Raw genomic sequence first — 19,210 nt, 5'->3', positions numbered from 1 at the left:
ACTTAAAACATCATATCATTAATTATCGCGCATCTTTTTCGGCTTGATCGATCATCTCTTGCTCGGTTTGGTATTAAAGGTTTCGTTTAATGTACCGACGTACCATTAAATCGAAATTCTTTTTCTGTGCTTTAATTCACTTATCCCGAAGCTTTAATACTTCGTAAACATCACTAAATATCATATATCTCGTCTATAATTAAACCCTCGATTCGTTCGGGTTTCAATAACTATCGATCGATTAATCGCATATTCAATACGATGAATTATATATTCACGTACAATCAATACAGTGAACCATGTATTCTCGTATAATTACTATGGTAACTCATGTACCCGACATTAAATATGACGTAACGATTGTCTACCGGTTAGGGTATACCGGGTTTCGTCGGAGTCGTTACAGCCACCCCGGGGCCCATTCTAAATTTTGCCAGTATTGCCAAAAGGGTATGTTCACCGAGCCGGGGAAAAACCTAAGTATGGGGCGAACCACTGAATCAGATCAGAAATCTGGCCTTGGAGATTTCCATACAATATTTTATAAACATACGAAATAATCGGATCAATAATTATTCCCTAACGCCACTCGGGGCCCGTTCGAAATTTTGCCAGTATTGCTAAACGGGCATGTTCACCGAGACGGAGAAAAAACTGAGTATGGGTCGAACCGCAAAATCGGACAGAAATTCGGTTTTAGAGACTTTCATACAATATTTTATTACCCTAAGAAAGAATCGGATCAATAATTATGCCCTGGCGCCACCCCGGGGCCCGTTCGAAATTTTGCTAGTATTGCCAAAGGGCTATATTCACCGAGCCAGAGAAAAAACTGAGTATGGGTCGAACCACATAATGGGATCAGAAATTCGCTCTTGAAGACTTTCATACAATATTTTATTACCCTAAGAAAGAATCGGATCAAGAATTATGCCCTGACGCCACCCCGCGGGTCGTTCAAAATTTGGCCGGTATTGTGAAAGGGGTATGTTCACCGAGCTGGAGAAAATCTGAGTATGCGTCGAACCACTAAATCGGATCAGAAATTCGGTCTTGGAGACTTCCATACAATATTATATAAATATACAAAATAATCGGATCAATAATTATGCCCTGACGTCACCCTAGGGCCCGTTCTAAAATTTGCCAGTATTGCCAAAGGGGTATGTTCACCGAGCCTGAGAAAAAACTGAGTACGGGTCGAACCACTGAATCGGATCAGAAATTCGGTCTTAAATACTTCCATACAATATTTTATAAACATACGAAAGAGTAGGATAAATAATTATGCCCTGACGCCACCCCGGGGCTTGTTCGAAGTTCACGGAGCCGGAGAAAAAACTGAGTATGGGTCGAACCACTGAATCGGATCAGAAATTCGGTCTTGGAAACTTTCATACAATATTTTACTACCCTAAGAAAGAATCGGATCAATAATTATGCGCTGACGCCACCACGCGGCTCGTTCGAATTTTTCCCAGTATTTCCAAATGGTTATGTTCACAGAGCCGGAATAAAAATTGAGTATTGGTGGAACTACTTAATCGGATAAGAAATTCGGTCTTGGAGACTTTCATACAATATTTTATAAATATACGAAAGAATCGGATCAATAATTATGCCTTGACGCCACCCTAGGGCTCGTTCTAAACTTTGCTAGTATTGCCAAATGGGTGTCCACCGAGCCGGAGAAAAAACTGAGTATGGGTCGAACCACTGAATCGGATCAAAACATCGTTCTTGGAAACTTCCATACAAAATTTTATAAACATACGAAATAATCGGATCAATACTTATGCCTTGACGCCACCCAGGACCCGTTCAAAATTTTGCCAGTATTGCCAAAGGGGTATGTTCACCGAGCTGGAGAAAAATCGGAGTATGGGTCGAACCACTGAATCGGATCAGAAATTCTGTCTTGAATACTTCCATACAATATTTTATACACATACAAAATAATCAGATCAATAATTATGCCCTAACGCCACCCCGGGGCCCGTTCGAAATTTTGGCAGTAATGCCAAAGGGGTATCTTCCAGAGCAGAAAAAAAACTGAGTATGTGTAGAACCAATGAATCGGATCTGAAATTCGGTTTTGGAGACTTCCATACAATATTTTATAAATATACGAAAGAATCGAATCAATAATTATGTCCTGACGCCACCCCGGGGCCCGTTCAAAATTTTGCCAGTATTGTCAAAGGGGTATGTTCACCGAGCCGGAGAAAAAACCGAGAATGGGTCGAACCACCGAATCGGATCATAACTTCGTTCTTAGAATCGGATAGAATCGTATAAACAATAATGCCCTGACTCCACTCGAGGGCCCGTTCGGAATTTTTCCAGTATTACCAAAAGGTTATGTTCACCAAGCCGGAGAAAAAATTGAGTATGGGTCGAACTCTTAATCAGATCAGAAATTCGGTATTGGAGACTTACATACAATATTTTATAAACGTACGAAATAATCGGATCAATAATTATACCCTGACGCCACCCCAGGCCCGTTCGAAATTTTCCCAATATTGACAAAGGGTTATGTTCACCGAGCCGGGGAAAAACCTGAATATGGGTCGAACCACTGAATCGGATCAGAAATCTGTCTTGGAGACTTCCATACAATATTTTATAAACATACCAAAGAATCAGATCAATAACTCTGCCATAACGCCACCCCGGGACCCGTTCGAAATTTTTCAAGTATTGCCAAAGTGTTATATTCACTGAGCCGGAGAAAAAAATGAGTATGAGTCGAACCACTGAATCGGATCAGAAATTCTGTCTTGGAGACTTCCATACAATATTTCATAAACATACAAAAAAATCAGATCAATAATTATGCCCAGACGCCACCCCCGGGACCCGTTCGATATTTTCCAAGTATTGTCAAAGGGTTATGTTCCCCGAGCCAGAAAAAAAAACAAAGTATGGGTCGAACCACTTAATCAGATCAGACATTCGATCTTCGAGACTTCCATACAATATTTTATAAATATACGAAAGAATCGGATCAATAATTATGCCCCGACTCCACCCCAGGGCCCGTTCGAAATTTTGCGAGTATTGCCAAAGGGGTATCTTCACCGAGCCAGAGAAAAAACTGAGTATGGGTCGAACCACTGAATCGGATCAGAAATTCGGTCTTGGAGACTTCCATACAATATTTTATAAACATACGAAAAAATCAGATCAATAATTATGCCGTGACGCCACCTCGGAGCCCGTTCGAAATTTTGAAAGTATTGCCAAAGGGGTATGTTCACCGAGCCGGAGTTAAAACTGAGTACGGGTCGAAACACTGAATTGGATGAGAAATTATGTTATGGAGACTTCCATACATTATATTATAAACATTCCAAAGAATCGGATCAATAATTATGCCCAAACCCCACCCCGGGGCCCTTCCGAAATTTTACCAGTATTGCCAAAGGGTTATGTTCACCGATTCGGAGAAAAAACTGAGTACGGGTTGGACCACTAAATCGGATCAGAATTTCGGTCTTGAAGACTTCCATACAATATTTTATAAACATACGAAAGAATCGGATCAATAATTATGCCCCGGCGCCACCCCGGGGCCCGTTTGAAATTTTGCCAGTGCATTGCCAAATGGGTATATTCACTAAGCCAGAGAAAAAACTGAGTATGGGTCGAACCACAGAATCGGATCAGAAATTCGTCGTGGAGACATCCATACAATATTTTATAAACATACCAAAGAATCGGATCAATAATTATGCTTTGACGCCAACCCGGGGCCCGTTCGAAATTTTCCAAGTATTGCCAAAGGGTTATGTTCACCGAGCCGGAGAAAAAACTAAGTATGTGTCGAACTACTGAATCAGATCAGAAATTCGGTTTTCGAGACTTCCATGCAATATTTTATAAACATACGAAATAATCGGATCAATAATTATGCCCCGACGCCACCCCGGGGCCCATTCGACATTTTGCCAGTATTGCCAAAGGGGTAACTTCACCGAGCCGGAGAAAAAACTGAGTATAGATCGAACCACTGAATCGGATCTGAAATTCGGTCTTGGAGACTTCCATATAATATTTTAAAAGCATACGAAAGAATCGGATCAATAATTATGCCTCGTCGCCACCCCGGGGCTTGTTCAAAATTTGCCAGTATTGCCAAAGGGTTATGTTCACCGAGGTGGAGAAAAAACTGAGTATGGGTCGAACAATTAAATCAGATCATAAATTCGGTCTTGAAGACTTCCATACAATATTTGATAAACATACGAAAGAATCGGATCAATAATTATGCCCCGACACCACCCCGGGGCCCGTTCGATATTTTGCTAGTATTGTCAAAGGGGTATCTTCACCGAGCCGGAGAAAAAATTGAGTTTGGGACGAACCACTGAATCGGATCAGAAATTCCGTCTTCGAGACTTCCATACAATATTTTATAAACATACGAAAGAATCGGATCAGTAATTATTCCCTATCGCCACCCCGAGGCTTGTTCGAAGTTTTGCCAATATTGCCAAAGGGTTATGTTCACCGAGCCGGAAAAAAAACTAAGTATGGGTCGAACCACTGAATCATATCAGAAATTCGGTTTTGAAGACTTACATACAATATTTTATAAACATACTAAAGAATCAGATCAATAATTATGCCCTGAGGCCACCTCGGAGCTTGTTCGAGTTTTATATGTATTGCCAAATGGGTATGTTCACCAAGCCGGAGAAAAAACTGAGTACTGGTCGAACCACTGAACCGGATCAGAATTCGGTCTTAGAGACTTCCATAAAATATTTTATAAACATACAAAAGAATCGGATCAATAATTATCCCCTGACGCCACCCCGGGGCTTGTTCGAAATTTTGACAGTATTGCCAAATGGGTATGTTCACCGAGCCGGAGAAAAAATTGAGTATGGGTCGAACCACTGAATCGGATCAGAAATTCGGTCTTGGATACTTCCATACAATATTTTATAAACATACAAAAGAATCGGATCAATAATTATGCCCTTACGCCACCCCGGGGCTTGTTCGAAGTTTTTCCATTATTGCCAAAGGTGTATGTTCATCGAGCCGGAGAAAAAATTCAGTATGGGTCGAACCACTGAATCGGATCAGATATTCGGTCTTGGATAATTCCATACAATATTTTATAAATATACGAAAGAATCGGATTAATAATTTTGCCCTTACGCCACCTCGGGCCCCGTTCAAAATTTTGCTAGTATAGCCAAAGGGGTATGTTCACCGAGCCTGAGAAAAAACTGAGTACGGGTCGAACCACTGAATCGGATTAGAAATTCGGTCTTGAATACTTCCATACAATATTTTATAAACATACGAAAGAGTATGATCAATAATTATGCCCTGACGCCACCCCGGGGCTTGTTCGAAGTTCACGGAGCCGGAGAAAAAACTGAGTATGGGTCGAACCACTGAATCGGATCAGAAATTCGGTCTTGGATACTTCCATACAATATTTTATTAACATACGAAAGAATCGGATCAATAATTATGCCTCGACACCACCCCGGGGCCCGTTCGATATTTTGCTAGTATTGTCAAAGGGGTATCTTCACCGAGCCGGAGAAAAAACTTAGTATGGGTCGAACCACTGAATAAGATCAGAAATTCGGTCTTGGAGACTTCCATACAATATTTTATAAACATACTAAAGAATCGGATCAATAATTATGCCTTAACGCAACTCCGGGGCCCGTTCGTAATTTTGGCAGTATTGCGAAATGGGTATGTTCACCGAGACGGAGAAAAAACTGAGTACGGGTCGAACCACTGAATCGGATCAGTAATTCAGTCTTATAGACTTCCATACAATATTTTATAAACATACGAAAGAATCGGATCAATAATTATGCCCTGCACCACCCAGGGGCCCGTTCTAAATTTTGCCAGTATAGCCGAAGGGGTATGTTCACCGAGCCGGTGAATAAACTGAGTATGGGTCGAACCACATAATCGGATCAGAAATTCGGTCGTGGTGTTTTTTTTACAATATTTTATAAACATACGAAAGAATCGAATCGATAATTTTGCCCTGACGCCACCTCGGGGTCAGTTGGTAATTTTGCCAGTATTGCCAAATGGGAATGTTCACCGAGCCGGAGAATAAACTGAGTACGAGTCGAAAAAATGAATCGGATCAGAATTTCGGTCTTGGAGACTTCAATACAATACTTTATAAATATACGAAAGAATTAGATCAATAATTATGCCCTGACGCCACCCCCGTGGCCCGTTCTAAATTTTGCCAGTATTGCCGAAGGGGTATATTCACCGAGCCGGATAAAAAACGTAATATGGGTCGAACCACTTAATCGGATCAGAAATTCGGTCTTGGAGACTTCCATAAAATAATTTATAAACATACGAAAGAATCGGATCAATAATTAGGCCCTGACGCCACCCCAGAGTTTGTTCGAAGTTTTTCCAGTATTGCCAAAGGGGTATGTTCACCGAGTCGGAGAAAAAACAGAGTATGGGACGAACCACTGAATCAGATCAAAATTCGGTCTTGGAGACTTACATATAATATTTTATAAACATACGAAAGAATCGGATCAATAATTATGCCACGACGCCACCCTGGGGCCCGTTCGAAATTTTGCTAGTATTGCCAAAGGGGTATGTTCACCGAGCCGGAGAAAAAACTGAGTATGGGTCGAACCACTAAATCGGATCAGAAATTCGGTCTTGGAGACTTCCAGACAATATTTTATAAACATACGAAAGAATCGGATCAATATTTATTTCCTGACGCCACCTCGGGGCCAGTTCGAAATTTGGCCAGTATTGCAAAAGTGATATGTTCACCGAGCCGTAGAAAAAACTGAGTATGGGTCGAACCAATGAATCGGATCAGAAATTCGGTCTTGGATACTTCCATACAATATTTTATAAACATCCGAAATAATCGGATCAATAATTATGCCCTGGCGCCACCCCGGGGCTTGTTTGATGTTTTGCCAATATTGTCAAAAGAGTATTTTCACCGAGCCGGAGAAAAATCTGAGTATGGGTCGAACTACTGAATCGGATCAGAAATTTGGTCTTGTATACTTGCATACAATATTTTATAAACATACGAAAGAATCGGATCAATAATTATGCCCTGACGCCACCCCGGGGCCATTTCGAAATTTTGCTTGTATAGCCAAAAGGGTATGTTCCCGAGCATGAGAAAAAAGTGAGTTTGGGTTGAACCACTGAATCGGATTAGAAATTCGGTCTTGGAGATTTCCATGCAATATTTTATAAACATACGAAAGAATCGGATCAATAATTATGCCCTAACATTATCCCGGGGCCCGTTTGAAAGATCGGATCAATATCTTATAATTATGCCCTAACTCAGTTTTTCCAGTCTTTGAAACTTCCATACAATATTTTATAAACATACGAAAGATCGGATCAATAATTATGCCTTGACGCCACCCCGGGGCCCGTTCTAAATTTTGTCAGTATTGCCAAATGGGTATTTTCACCGAGCCGGAGAAAAAACTGAGTATGTGTCGAACCACTTAATCTTATCAGAAATTTGGTCTTGGTGACTTCCATACAATATTTTATTATCCTAAGAAAAAATCGGATAAATAATTTTGCAAGTATTACCAAAGGGTTATGATCACCGAGCCGGAGAAAAAACTGAGTATTGGTCGAATCACTTAATCGGATCAGAAATTCTGTCGTGGAGACTTCCATACAATATTTTATAAACATACGAAATAATTGGATCAATAATTATGCCTTGACACCACTCCGTGGCCCGTTCGTAATTTTGCTAGTATTGCCAAATGGGTATGTTCACCATGCCGGAGAAAAAACTGAGTACGAGTCGAAACACTTAATCGGATCAGAATTTCGGTCTTGGAGACTTCCATATTTTATAAACATACTAAAGAATCGGATCAATAATTATGCCCTGACGCCACCCCGGGGCCCGTTCTAAATTTTGACATACAATATTTTAATACCCTAAGAAAGAATCAGATCAATAGTTATGCCCTGACGCCACTCCGTGGCCCGTTCGAAACTTTGCCAGTATTGCCAAAGGGGTATGTTCACCGAGCCAGAGAAAAAACTGAGTATGGGACAATCCACTGAATCGGATCAGAAATTCGGTCTTGGAGACTTCCCTTAAATATTTTACAAACATACGAAAGAATCGAATCAATAATTATGCCCTGACGCCACTCCCGGGCGCGTTCGAAATTTTGCCAGTATTGCCAAAGGGGTATGTTCACTGAGCCGGAGAAAAAACTGGGTACGAGTCGAACCACTGAATCGCATCAGAATTTCGGTCTTGGAAACTTTAATACAATATTTTATAAACATACGAAAGAATCGGATCAATAATTATGCCATGACGCCACCACAGGGCCCGTTCTAAATTTTGCCAATATTGCCAAAGAGGTATGGTCATCAAGCCGGAAAAAAAACTGAGTATGGGTCGAACCACTAAATCGGATCAGAAATTCGGTTTTAGAAACTTTCATACAATATTTTATAAAGGACTATTGGTTTTTATTGGTCCAAAGTATTTCATTTTTGCCGGCGCTGGTCCCAACTATCACTTTAACTGCCAACGGTCCCAACTTTCACACATGTGTCTGCCACCAGTCCACGACTAACCGAGTACTAACTCTGTTATGTTTTAGATGACGTGTCCATCCTACGTGTTAAAAAACCATGACGTGGCTGCCTGCGTGTATATTAATAACAAAAAAACCCTTCTCCTCCTTCACAAATCTGCAAATTAAAGTCAAAATCAAAACCAATTCAAAGCCCTGGCACTCCGGCTCCCTCCGTTTCAACTTCATCCTCGGCGGATCGCCCCCCAGCCCCTGGGAGGACTTCCAGTTCAATCGCAAAATCCACGCCGTTATCGGCATCTGCCACTGCCCCAACAATCCGGCAATCGACAAGCGGTCATGGTAACAAAACCTCGGTATGTCCACACCGGCAACCGAACACGCCTGCAACACCGTCATACCTTTCGGGATCTTAACCGGATAGCCGTCCACAAAGACCTCGATGACGTCATCCGGGTTGGGGAAATGAACCCTGGCTCCGGCAATCGGTCATCCAGCTTCAAGCAACCTCTTCGGCTCTTCATCCACCACCGGCGTAGCCAATTTTGACCGTTTTAACGGCGGCGTAGGCGTACTGTAATCATCTCCGTCGTTAGCAACGTCAAGAGAGAAGAATTCAGGAGCGTTGGTTTCCGGCAACGGCGTTGAGATTGTGGTTATTGGAATGTGATTACGAAGGACGAGGTAATCTTCGTTGTCAGGTAATTCCAAAGCCAATCAACACATATAAATTGGGTTTTTTGTTATTAATATATACGTAGGCAGCCACGTCAAGGTTTTTTAACACGTAGGATGGACACGTCATCTAAAACATAACGGAGTTAGTACTCGGTTAGTCGTGGACTGGTGGCAGACACGTGTGTGAAAGTTGGGACCGTTGGCAGTTAAAGTGATAGTTGGGACCAGCGCCGACAAAAATGAAATACTTGGGACCAATAAAAACCAATAGTCCTTTTATTAACATACGAAAGAATCGAATCAATAAATTTGCCCTAACACCTCCCCGGGGCCCATTATAAATTTTGCAAGTATTGCCAAAGTGGTATGTTCACCGAGCCGTAGAAAAAACTTAATATGGGTCGAACCACTTAATCGGATCAGAAATTCGGTCTTGGACACCTCCATACATTATTTTATAAACATACGAAATAATCAGATCAATATTTATGCCATGACGCCACTCCGGGGCCCGTTCAAAATTTTGCTGGCACCGAGCCGGAGAAAGAACTGAGTACGGTTCGAACCACTGAATCGGATCAGAATTTCGGATTTGAAGAATTCAATACAATATTTTATAAAACATACGAAAGAATCGGATCAATAATTATGCTCTAACGCCACCACGGGGCCCGTTCTAAATTTTGCCAGTATTGCCAAAGGGATATGTTCACCGATCGTAAAAAAAAACTGAGTATGGATCGAACCACTGAATCGAACCAGAAATTCAGTTTTGGAAACTTTTATACAATATTTTTTAAACAACGAAAGAATCGGATCAATAGATATGCTTTGACGCCTCCCCGGGGCCCGTTCTAAATTTTGCCAGTATTGTCAAAAAGGTATGTTCACCGAGCCGTAGAAAAAACTGAGTATATGAGTCGAACCATTGAATCGGATTAGAAATTCGATTTTAGACACTTCCATACAATATTTTATAAACATACAAAATAATCGGATCAATAAATAAGCTCTAACGCCACCCCGGGCGCGTTCAAAACCAATAAACTACAGGTCACATGATGCATGTTAGAAATATCGGTTTTAACCAACACTTCGACTCCACTATCAACACATGACCACCACCACCGTCATCAAAATTAACGCTAATAAAACTGGTTAATTAAATTCTTTATTTGGAATTAGTTTCATGCCTATCAAATAGAATTAAAGAAATAGATATATTTTAGGGAATTTCTTATAAAATAGTAACCAAATTTAAAAAGTGTTCTAATTAGGGCAATCATGCATAATTTTTTCAAATCGGGTCACTAAATCTTCAAATCAAGTCTCACCGACTTTTTTATATGCCAAGAATGAAATGGAGGATAAGATATGGGGGTCAAAATTTGTACTATATGTAGCTATATTTTTTAAAAATTTAAAAACATTAATTATATTAAAATTCAAAAATAAAAAATATAATCCACGTCACCATTCAACCACTATTCAACGCTAACATAAAAAAAATTAAAAAGATTTTTTTATGTGAAACAAAAAATAAAAATGTTAAAAAAGCATGTTAAAACCTTTAATTTAATCAAATATAAAAGTTGAATGACCTAATTGGAACACTTTTTAAAGTTGAGTGACCTAATTGAAACACTTTTAAAACTTAGTTACTATTCCATAAAATTGCCCCATTTTAGGGAATTTCTCATTAGCTAAAAATGCTATATTTTATTATCATATGTTAACCAAGACTGAACAATGCATTAGCTGAAAATGCTTGTCCATTTATTAACATATGTTAACCAAATTGAATAATGCATTAGTCTACAAATTGGCAAAAAAATAGACAAATTTGTAAACATATATATTGGACTACAACATTACACTTCTAAAACAAATATATCCAATTACTAACAGAACACCACATGTCACAAGACAATAAACATAGTCAATATTACACTTCTAAAAGAAATATTTTGTAGCCACTCCTCTACACATACTCAATACCCAATCCTATGTTCTGCAAAAAAAACTAAATAAAACAAGATGGGTCTAATATGTTATCTGAAACATTAGTTGAAAGATCATTAATAGAAAAACAAAAACAAAAAAAAATCAATTTAAAATTAAAATGCTCAGGTTATAAAACAGCTCTATCAATCAAGAACTCTCTGAAGCAGAACTGGCTTAAAGCTGTAAATTCAATCATCATAGCAATGTATAAACATTAAACACCATCCTCAAATAATATAAAAAAATCGGCTCATATTAAGAAATTCAACCATTTTAATCCTTTACTTCACAGACTACTCTCAGAAGCGCGGATAAATCATTGCCAATTCATATTATTATTTAGAACAAAATATAGCAAATGTTTTTAGAGGAATAACAAAAAATAAACAAATTAAACCTCCACGTTAACACCGCCTGGGGTTAACTATATGCCTCCATGACTAGACCTCTTTCCAGTTAATTCATTTGAGAAAAAGGCTAAAGGTGTGTTAAGGCAAAAACATAATATAAAAGTTATAAACAAAGTTTGTTAATGTTGCCGTTAATTTGACACAGAAACAGCCATAAAGATAAAGGTACATAAGGCTGAACTGCAACACTTAACGGCGTTAGATTTGATCTAGCACGAGCATTGGGGCTTTTTCCTTCATTTAATTTGTTGTTTCAGGGAAGCCCGGGGTGCTAAGTGCAAATTAAAAGAGTATTATTGTTTATAAACTGTGATTATATAAAACATGTATAAGAATATTTTGTGATGAATTTGGGATATGGACGTTGGTGTTGGAGGAGATGATATGATATGATTATATAGGCAGTTTTGATGGGTATTGAAACCCTAGAGGTATAGTGTTGTTGCATCTTGGGCGGGCCCATTTGCTAAACATTTGAGCAACTTTGGTCGGCCGAAATAAGGTGATATAAAATATATGCTTAAAAGTAGGGCTGTTCACGAGCCGAGTCGAACCGAGCAAAGGCTTGTTCGTTGCTTGGCTCGTTTACAACCGAACCGAACCGAACGACTGAAATTCGAACCGAGCGAAAACTGAAACGAGTCAAAATCGAATCGAGCATTTTTCGATCGAACATCGAGCGATTTCGAGCATTATTTATTTCTTTTTCACTTTAAAATTTTCAATAAAAAAGAAGTTTGAAGGTTGTAAAATATAGATTTTATAAATAAATTAATAGTTTTTAGACAAACGTGTAATCGATTGTAATTTTTATTAAAAGTAAATTTGAAGTGAGATAAAATGATCATGTAAACAAATTTCTAGTATTCTAAAAACTTGAAACGAACAAATAAAACTATAAAATTGATGGAATATGATAAATATAAAGGGGTCAAAAAAACTTTTTTAAGCTTATATTTATGTGTTTTGTCTATATATTTGTTCATATATAATTATATATAAAATAAATTAAAAATATTCGAGTCAAACCGAACCGAGCAGACCTTTTCTCGTTGCTTGGCTCGTTTGCAAACCGAATTGAGCAGAGCGGCTCGTTTACAATTGAGCGGGAAAACGAGCGAGCATTTCCGAGCAATTTCCGAGCGAGTGGCGAGCGACTTCGAGCAACGAGCGGTTTGGACAGCCCTACTTAAAAGTATAGGTATACAAAAGTACAAGACTGTTTCTTTTTTTCAAACCGAATCGGTTTGGTCAAACAGTGGTTGAACTGGTCCAAATCGATTTGGTTCGGTGTAGAACTGGTTTTAACCAGTTTTTTTCTCAACTCGGTCCTGTTTTAAAATTGGTTTGGTAATTCAGAAGGGGAACCGACGGGTTGGGTTGGTTTGGGACCCGGTTTGGCTGAAACATGTGTTTTGTTAACCCGGGTATGGTCCGTTTGCAATGAACCTGATTTTTGGTACATCTCTAGTTAAAAGTGATTTGGAGTTCAAATAATAAGAAGAGTGATGTGTCGAAATTGAACTATAATTCTTTGAAACTATGTTTCCTTTATATAATTATATTCAGCCTAATACCACTTATTGTCTATCGTTTACTAGCCCCGTCAACACGAGGCCATAATACTTGTTAACCATAATCCCTAAATCATTGGTGGTGTGGGTGTTGCCGTTATTTATCAAACGTATTGGCATGAAGGGGTAGGTGTGTTAGAATCTTGATTGACAAAAAAACTTAAAAAAAAAAGGTTAGAACACAAGGATTTTATGTGGTTCACTTATGATGAGTAACTTATGTACATGGACTCCAACCTGATACTGAATCGAAAAATTAAACATTCAAACAATCCACCAACAAACATAAAACCACATATATGTTATGTTTTATGTTACAATATCATGTAATGTTATATATATTATGTTATATGTTAAGAGCACATTATAGTGAATTTTAATATGTATTATATTATCACACATGTATATTTTACTATCATGATATCATGCATGTTATATTCTAAAATACTTAAATTGAATGGTATAGAAAAAGATTTATCATAGTTGCTATAATTTTATTACAACCTTTATTTTAGAACTTTTGTAAACCAAACATAAAACCACATCTATAACAACACACACAAAACTATTGGAACAATTATATCTTAAAAAAAAAACTAAAATAGTGTTTGATATGCAGTAATGAGTAGCGTTTAATATTATTTATTATAATAAAGTTAATAATATACTTAGAATTTTATAAAGAAAATGATTTCACAAATAAATGAGATGTTATAGACCGGTTTAAAAACTATTTGGGTTTGGTGAGACACATGAGCCGCTTATCTTTTTTGCTATAAAATTGTTTTTTAATTAAAAAATATATATTTCTTTAAAAAAATTGGATATAATTTTTAATATATCCTTATTTTTATGGGATTTTCATATCAAATGTGTGGTGAGATTAATTTTTAATTTAATAAAATGTTATAACCCGTTTAAGGGTTATTTGAGTTTGGTTTGGTGAGATCCATAGATGTGAATTTAAGTCAAATGCATGAGAAACCTTCATTTACAAATAAAACTTTTGAGAGAATATATGAAAGTTTGGTTTATATATATTTAAGATAAGATATGTTTTTATTTAAGAACATAAATTGTTTACCTTTATGATATTTTTTTATTTCTTTTATACAAAGTAATTGTTTTTTCATAATAGCTTATATAAATTTTTTCAAAGTATTTAATCTATACTATATAATAAATAAAGGTTCTTAATGCCACATGACATCATACAAAATATCTTCTTATAAAATTTTCCCACATCTCTCTCTTATTAAATACATTTTCCTTTTTATTAATAGTTTTACATTTAACTTTTTTTTTTCTTAATCAAGTGTTTTTTCTCTTTTTAATAATTATTTTTTACTTTAAAATTTTAATACAAACATAGATATATTATTTAGTTTTATATAAATGTGTTGTATTAGTTATTAATATTAAGCTTTTATAAGTAACAAATTTTCACGTTGATTTAGATAAAATAATTAATTTCAAATAAAGAAATTTTAACTTTATGTTTGTTTTGCAATGAAGATGTCAATCACTATAGATGGTTTGATTTATTTTTGAGACAACCTATTTTAACGCATGGTAAGTTATATGTTTCGTTATCTAAAGTTGAAATAAAAAACAAAACGAAACTACTAATTTTGATATGTAGGTTAAAATTACAAATATTGTATAAAAAAAAGTATTTAGAGATTTATGAATTTTCAACAACTTTGTTTCCATATTGTGTAATATGTAATTTATTCTACCATATATTATATCTTTATATAATTTGAACATATTTACATTTTGTTATTATCAAAACAAATTTATTTATTCTAACTCGTGTTCTACACGGGTCGTAATGCCATATGCCATTACACATGAGTGATCCTTACAAAATTTTTTCCATTTCTCTCATGTTAAATATATATTTCTTTTTCTTATTAATAGTTTAATATTTTATTCTTTTTTTCTTTTCAATCTATTATTATTGAGTGAACTGCTATTTTCGTCCATATAGTTTGTCAAAATTTGCGGTTTTAGTCCAATAGTTTTCTCTCATCTCTCTCATATTAACTATGTTGATACTTACAAAATTTTCTCTCATCTTTCTCATATTAACTATATTTCTCTTTTTAATATTCCATTCTCAATTTTAATAATTCCATTCAATTTTAAAAGAATTAATACCATCATAAATATGTTCATTTGTTTAATATAAAATTTATTGCATTAGTTATTAATATTAGATTTTTATAAGTAACCAATACGAAACGGGCGGGTTTCTTTAACCAATTAAAGTATCAAACATTGTTCATCTCAAAATAGTTTAAGATTAGAATGAGTTTTGTTCCACGAGTTGGTTTAAAAAAGTTGTCATTTACAACTAAGTTTTGATAAAGAAAATAACAAAGAAATAATTTATGATTTATGAAATTTCTAACAACTTTTTAGTTTCAAATTGCGAAATGTGTAATTTTTTACTGTATAATATATCTTTATATATGTGATACATTTTTTTTGTATTTCATGTTATGTTATTATTTAAAAAAAAATACTTATTCTAACTCGTGTGTTGCACAAGTAACTAACCTAGTATGGTATAAAAACAATTTGTATATGGAAAACAAATGTAAAAGGGAGTGATATGTGGAAACGTAAAGATTTGTATGGTTGGTTGTAAGTTTGTAACGTTAGAAAGGAAATATTGTGTTTTTGAAGAATTTGTGAAAATTTGAACTGGCGCATTTATGAATGTTTTAGACATTTATACTCTCTGCTGGCATGCGTTATTTCTTAATTAAAAATAAATGGTCCATTTAATGTCAAGATTGAGTTTTGTACTAAAAAAAATTTGACTTCTTTTGCTCTTAATTTGGTTTTTTATTTTCAAAGCCTTTATAAAACCTCGTCAACACCTCCAATTCACCAACAAATGGCTAATTTCATCAATGGAGTCTCTTTTAAACTCAACATATGTCTGTTAATTTATGGTGTACTCTTCTTATCAGCCGGTGGTCTGTGTCAATCAGTTCCAGCGGTTTACATTTTTGGAGACTCATTGGTAGACGTCGGCAACAACAACTACCTTAGTCTTTCCATTTTTAAAGCTAATTTCCCTCATAACGGTGTAGATTTTCCTACTGGGGAAGCTACTGGCCGGTTTAGTAACGGCAAAAACACTGCTGACTTTCTTGGTATGTTTTGTGATTATTAATTAAGCGTTGAAATTAATCAGAAAAGTTAATTAGAAGAATAAAAAGATTAATGAATTTTAGGTGGAAAAATTGTTTATAAAAAAGAAAAAAGAATAAAAAGATCAAACGTGTTTATGGAATAAGATAACTTGTGTGATTTGACAGCTGAAAAGGTAGGATTACCTACGGCACAACCATATCTATCACTGGTGTTAGAAAGCAAATTTCCAATAACCGGAGTCAACTTTGCATCAGGAGGCGCCGGACTCTTTGACCGAACCGGTGACATTTTTGTAAGAAGACATCTCAAAACCAATGTGGTTTAGAGTCGTTCTAAAAATATATATATAGAACGATCATACATACATAGCTAATTTTTTTTTGTACTTTCTTTGAGAAAACATACTCGCATTTGATGATTTATAAAACCATCTGCAAAATTATTTAAGTCAAAGGATAGGAAGCAATTCAAATCGACACATCTTTTATGTTCTTCTTTACAATATGTCATCGAACATATAACTTGATTTTTTCTATAATAACTAGTTGTATATTATATTACTTTCAAAAATTATAGTTCTATGTGATTTTATGTCCATATTTCAATATAATTTTTATTAAAAATGAGTTGCATCAATAATCAATTAAAAACAATTTTACTTTTTTGTTTTGTAAATATAAGAAACTACTTTATACTTTATTTTTTGATATGAGTCTGTTTTCAATAAATTTATTTTGGAAGGCAGAAAAATAAATGTGTATATAAATTATTATATTTTATAAAAACAAGTTTATATTTTTAATGAAGCATTAAAAAAGAAAAATAATTTAAATTTTAACTTTGTAAATTCGCTCCCCAACTTTGCTTCAATTCTCTTTCCACTCTTCTGATTATTTTACCGAATTAATTCTAGGAATCACTTATAAATGCGGGTAATTTTTCCGAAAATCTAAAAATAAAAAACTTGACATATCACTTGACAATCAGTCAACGTGAGGCTAGTCTTCACTTTATAAAGATACATGTCTTTTATAAAGGAAGTCTCACGTTCAAACCTAAGCAAGAGGAGTATTTTAGGATTGTTGGCGTAATAAGAATATGGATGCCATTTTTCGTTTAGAAAAAGTACGTTGCAATCAAATCCAAAATATGGTTCTTAGCTATGCTATAATTTATAAATGCAGAAACAAGTAATTCCAATGTCACAACAAGTGGAGTACTACTCTTTGGTGCACGGGCAGCTGGTTCAACAGCTGGGCGTAGATGGTGCCCGAATTCACTTATCAAAATCACTATTTATGATTGTAATAGGGGGCAATGATCTCTTTCACTACTTCCGCAACAACTCGAAAGTATCCAAGGAGTACACCCCACAACAATATGTTGATCTCATGGCCTCCACCATTAAACAATTTATGCAGGTAAACCACTTGTTTTTCAAAGACATTGCAATAATGTGGTCTAGATTAATGTTTCATATTACAAATACTGGGCCGGCTCCAAAAATGCGGAAAAAAATTTGAGCTAACGACAAAAATTGTTTTTTGCCTTAAGTAAAAGGAAAACTGTGTTGAGTTTAAACAATAAAATTTTAAATGGACTTACTTGATTATGATTTGAGTTATGTAAAAAACTTTTGTATAAAAATAAGCTTAAAAACGTCTCAAAAAAGAAAAGAACTCACAACCTTTTGGTTAGATATACGCTTTTGCCACTAGACCAAGCTAGTGGTTATCTAATTGTGTAGAAACATTGATTATACATATTTTTTTTTCATAAAAATACATACATATAATTTTATTTTATTTTTAGTTTCGGGCCTAGCGAGGTGTCGGGCCTATGACTGTCGTCTACCTTACCATACTCTAAGGCCGGCCCTGACAAATACTATTTAAGGAACTGGAAATGTTTTTTGCTAAAACAATGGCTAATTTTCTAATAATACGTCAAAAGGGTTTGAAGATTTAGTTTTTAGAATTATGTAATTTACTAACTGACTTGGCCTAGTTTACAGAGGTTATACGGTATGGACGCGCGTAAATTTGTGGTGACTGGAGTTGCAGTGATTGGTTGTTGTCCGTCACAGAGAAAACAAACCACCGCCAACGAATGCAATGGGGAAGCAAATTATTGGAGTACAAAGTACAACGATGGTCTAAAAGCGTTATTGCAAGATTTGAAGTCGGAATTATCAGATATAAACTATTCTCACTTTGATACTTACGGTGCCATGGATAACATCATCCAAGACCCTCAAGCTTATGGCACTTACTACCTTATAGTTTTTATTGATCTAGCTAAGTGATTTAAATTTTCTTAAACTAACATATATATAGTATTGTTATGTTGTAGGATTTGCGGAGATAAAAGACGCGTGTTGTGGATTTGGTAACATGAAAGCGGACTTGCCTTGCATCCCAATTGCGACCTATTGCTCCAATAGAAGGGACCATCTTTTCTGGGATCGTGTTCATCCCACCGAAGCTGTGTCAAGCTTATTTGCTGACCTTTTATATAATGGATCACAAAAGTTTACGTTTCCAATAAATGTAGAACAACTTGTTAAGTTGTAGATGGTGAACATGAAGATATATACATTTGTATATTCATTTATTTGTATGTTCATCCTATGAAAATAATTATTTTTAAGTAACATGAACTGTTTAACTTACTATTCAAATAATAATCTTGTTCTACAGTGTAGCACTACTGATCTTTATGCATGTTGTAGCATGGTTGATGCATAGATGTTTAGTGCAACTTTTAATTCCTGTTGTACATC

At 35.7% G+C, this 19,210-nt stretch overlaps 2 protein-coding genes and 3 non-coding genes across 5 annotated transcripts in view; 1 reads left to right on the top strand and 4 right to left on the bottom strand.

Moving 5' to 3' along the window:
• Nucleotides 1-19,210, bottom strand: part of LOC143539619 (ubiquitin-ribosomal protein eL40 fusion protein) — a 183,801-nt gene that overhangs the window by 35,397 nt on the left and 129,194 nt on the right. The gene's annotated exons all lie outside the window — the stretch shown is intronic.
• Nucleotides 11,389-11,480, bottom strand: LOC143543060 (small nucleolar RNA Z223). The gene has a single exon (XR_013137010.1). It is a non-coding gene; the product is annotated as a small nucleolar RNA Z223 (small nucleolar RNA).
• LOC143543039 (small nucleolar RNA U36a) lies at nucleotides 11,520-11,598 on the bottom strand. Its single transcript, XR_013137001.1, has one exon. It is a non-coding gene; the product is annotated as a small nucleolar RNA U36a (small nucleolar RNA).
• Nucleotides 11,804-11,964, bottom strand: LOC143543045 (small nucleolar RNA snoR134). The gene has a single exon (XR_013137003.1). It is a non-coding gene; the product is annotated as a small nucleolar RNA snoR134 (small nucleolar RNA).
• On the top strand, nucleotides 16,092-19,043 carry LOC143539601 (GDSL esterase/lipase At5g55050-like). The gene is made up of 5 exons (XM_077032876.1): nucleotides 16,092-16,427; nucleotides 16,593-16,720; nucleotides 17,613-17,849; nucleotides 18,443-18,692; nucleotides 18,781-19,043. The coding sequence occupies exons 1-5, from the start codon at nucleotides 16,166-16,168 to the stop codon at nucleotides 18,999-19,001; spliced, it is 1,098 nt and encodes a 365-aa protein (XP_076888991.1). The 5' UTR covers nucleotides 16,092-16,165; the 3' UTR covers nucleotides 19,002-19,043.

The sequence above is a fragment of the Bidens hawaiensis genome, unplaced genomic scaffold, assembly GCF_021521415.1.
Source record: "Bidens hawaiensis isolate Kalapana, Puna unplaced genomic scaffold, B.hawaiensis_p1.1 tig00000820_1, whole genome shotgun sequence".
NCBI lineage: Eukaryota > Viridiplantae > Streptophyta > Magnoliopsida > Asterales > Asteraceae > Bidens > Bidens hawaiensis.
This window is presented reverse-complemented; position numbering and strand designations above follow the sequence as displayed.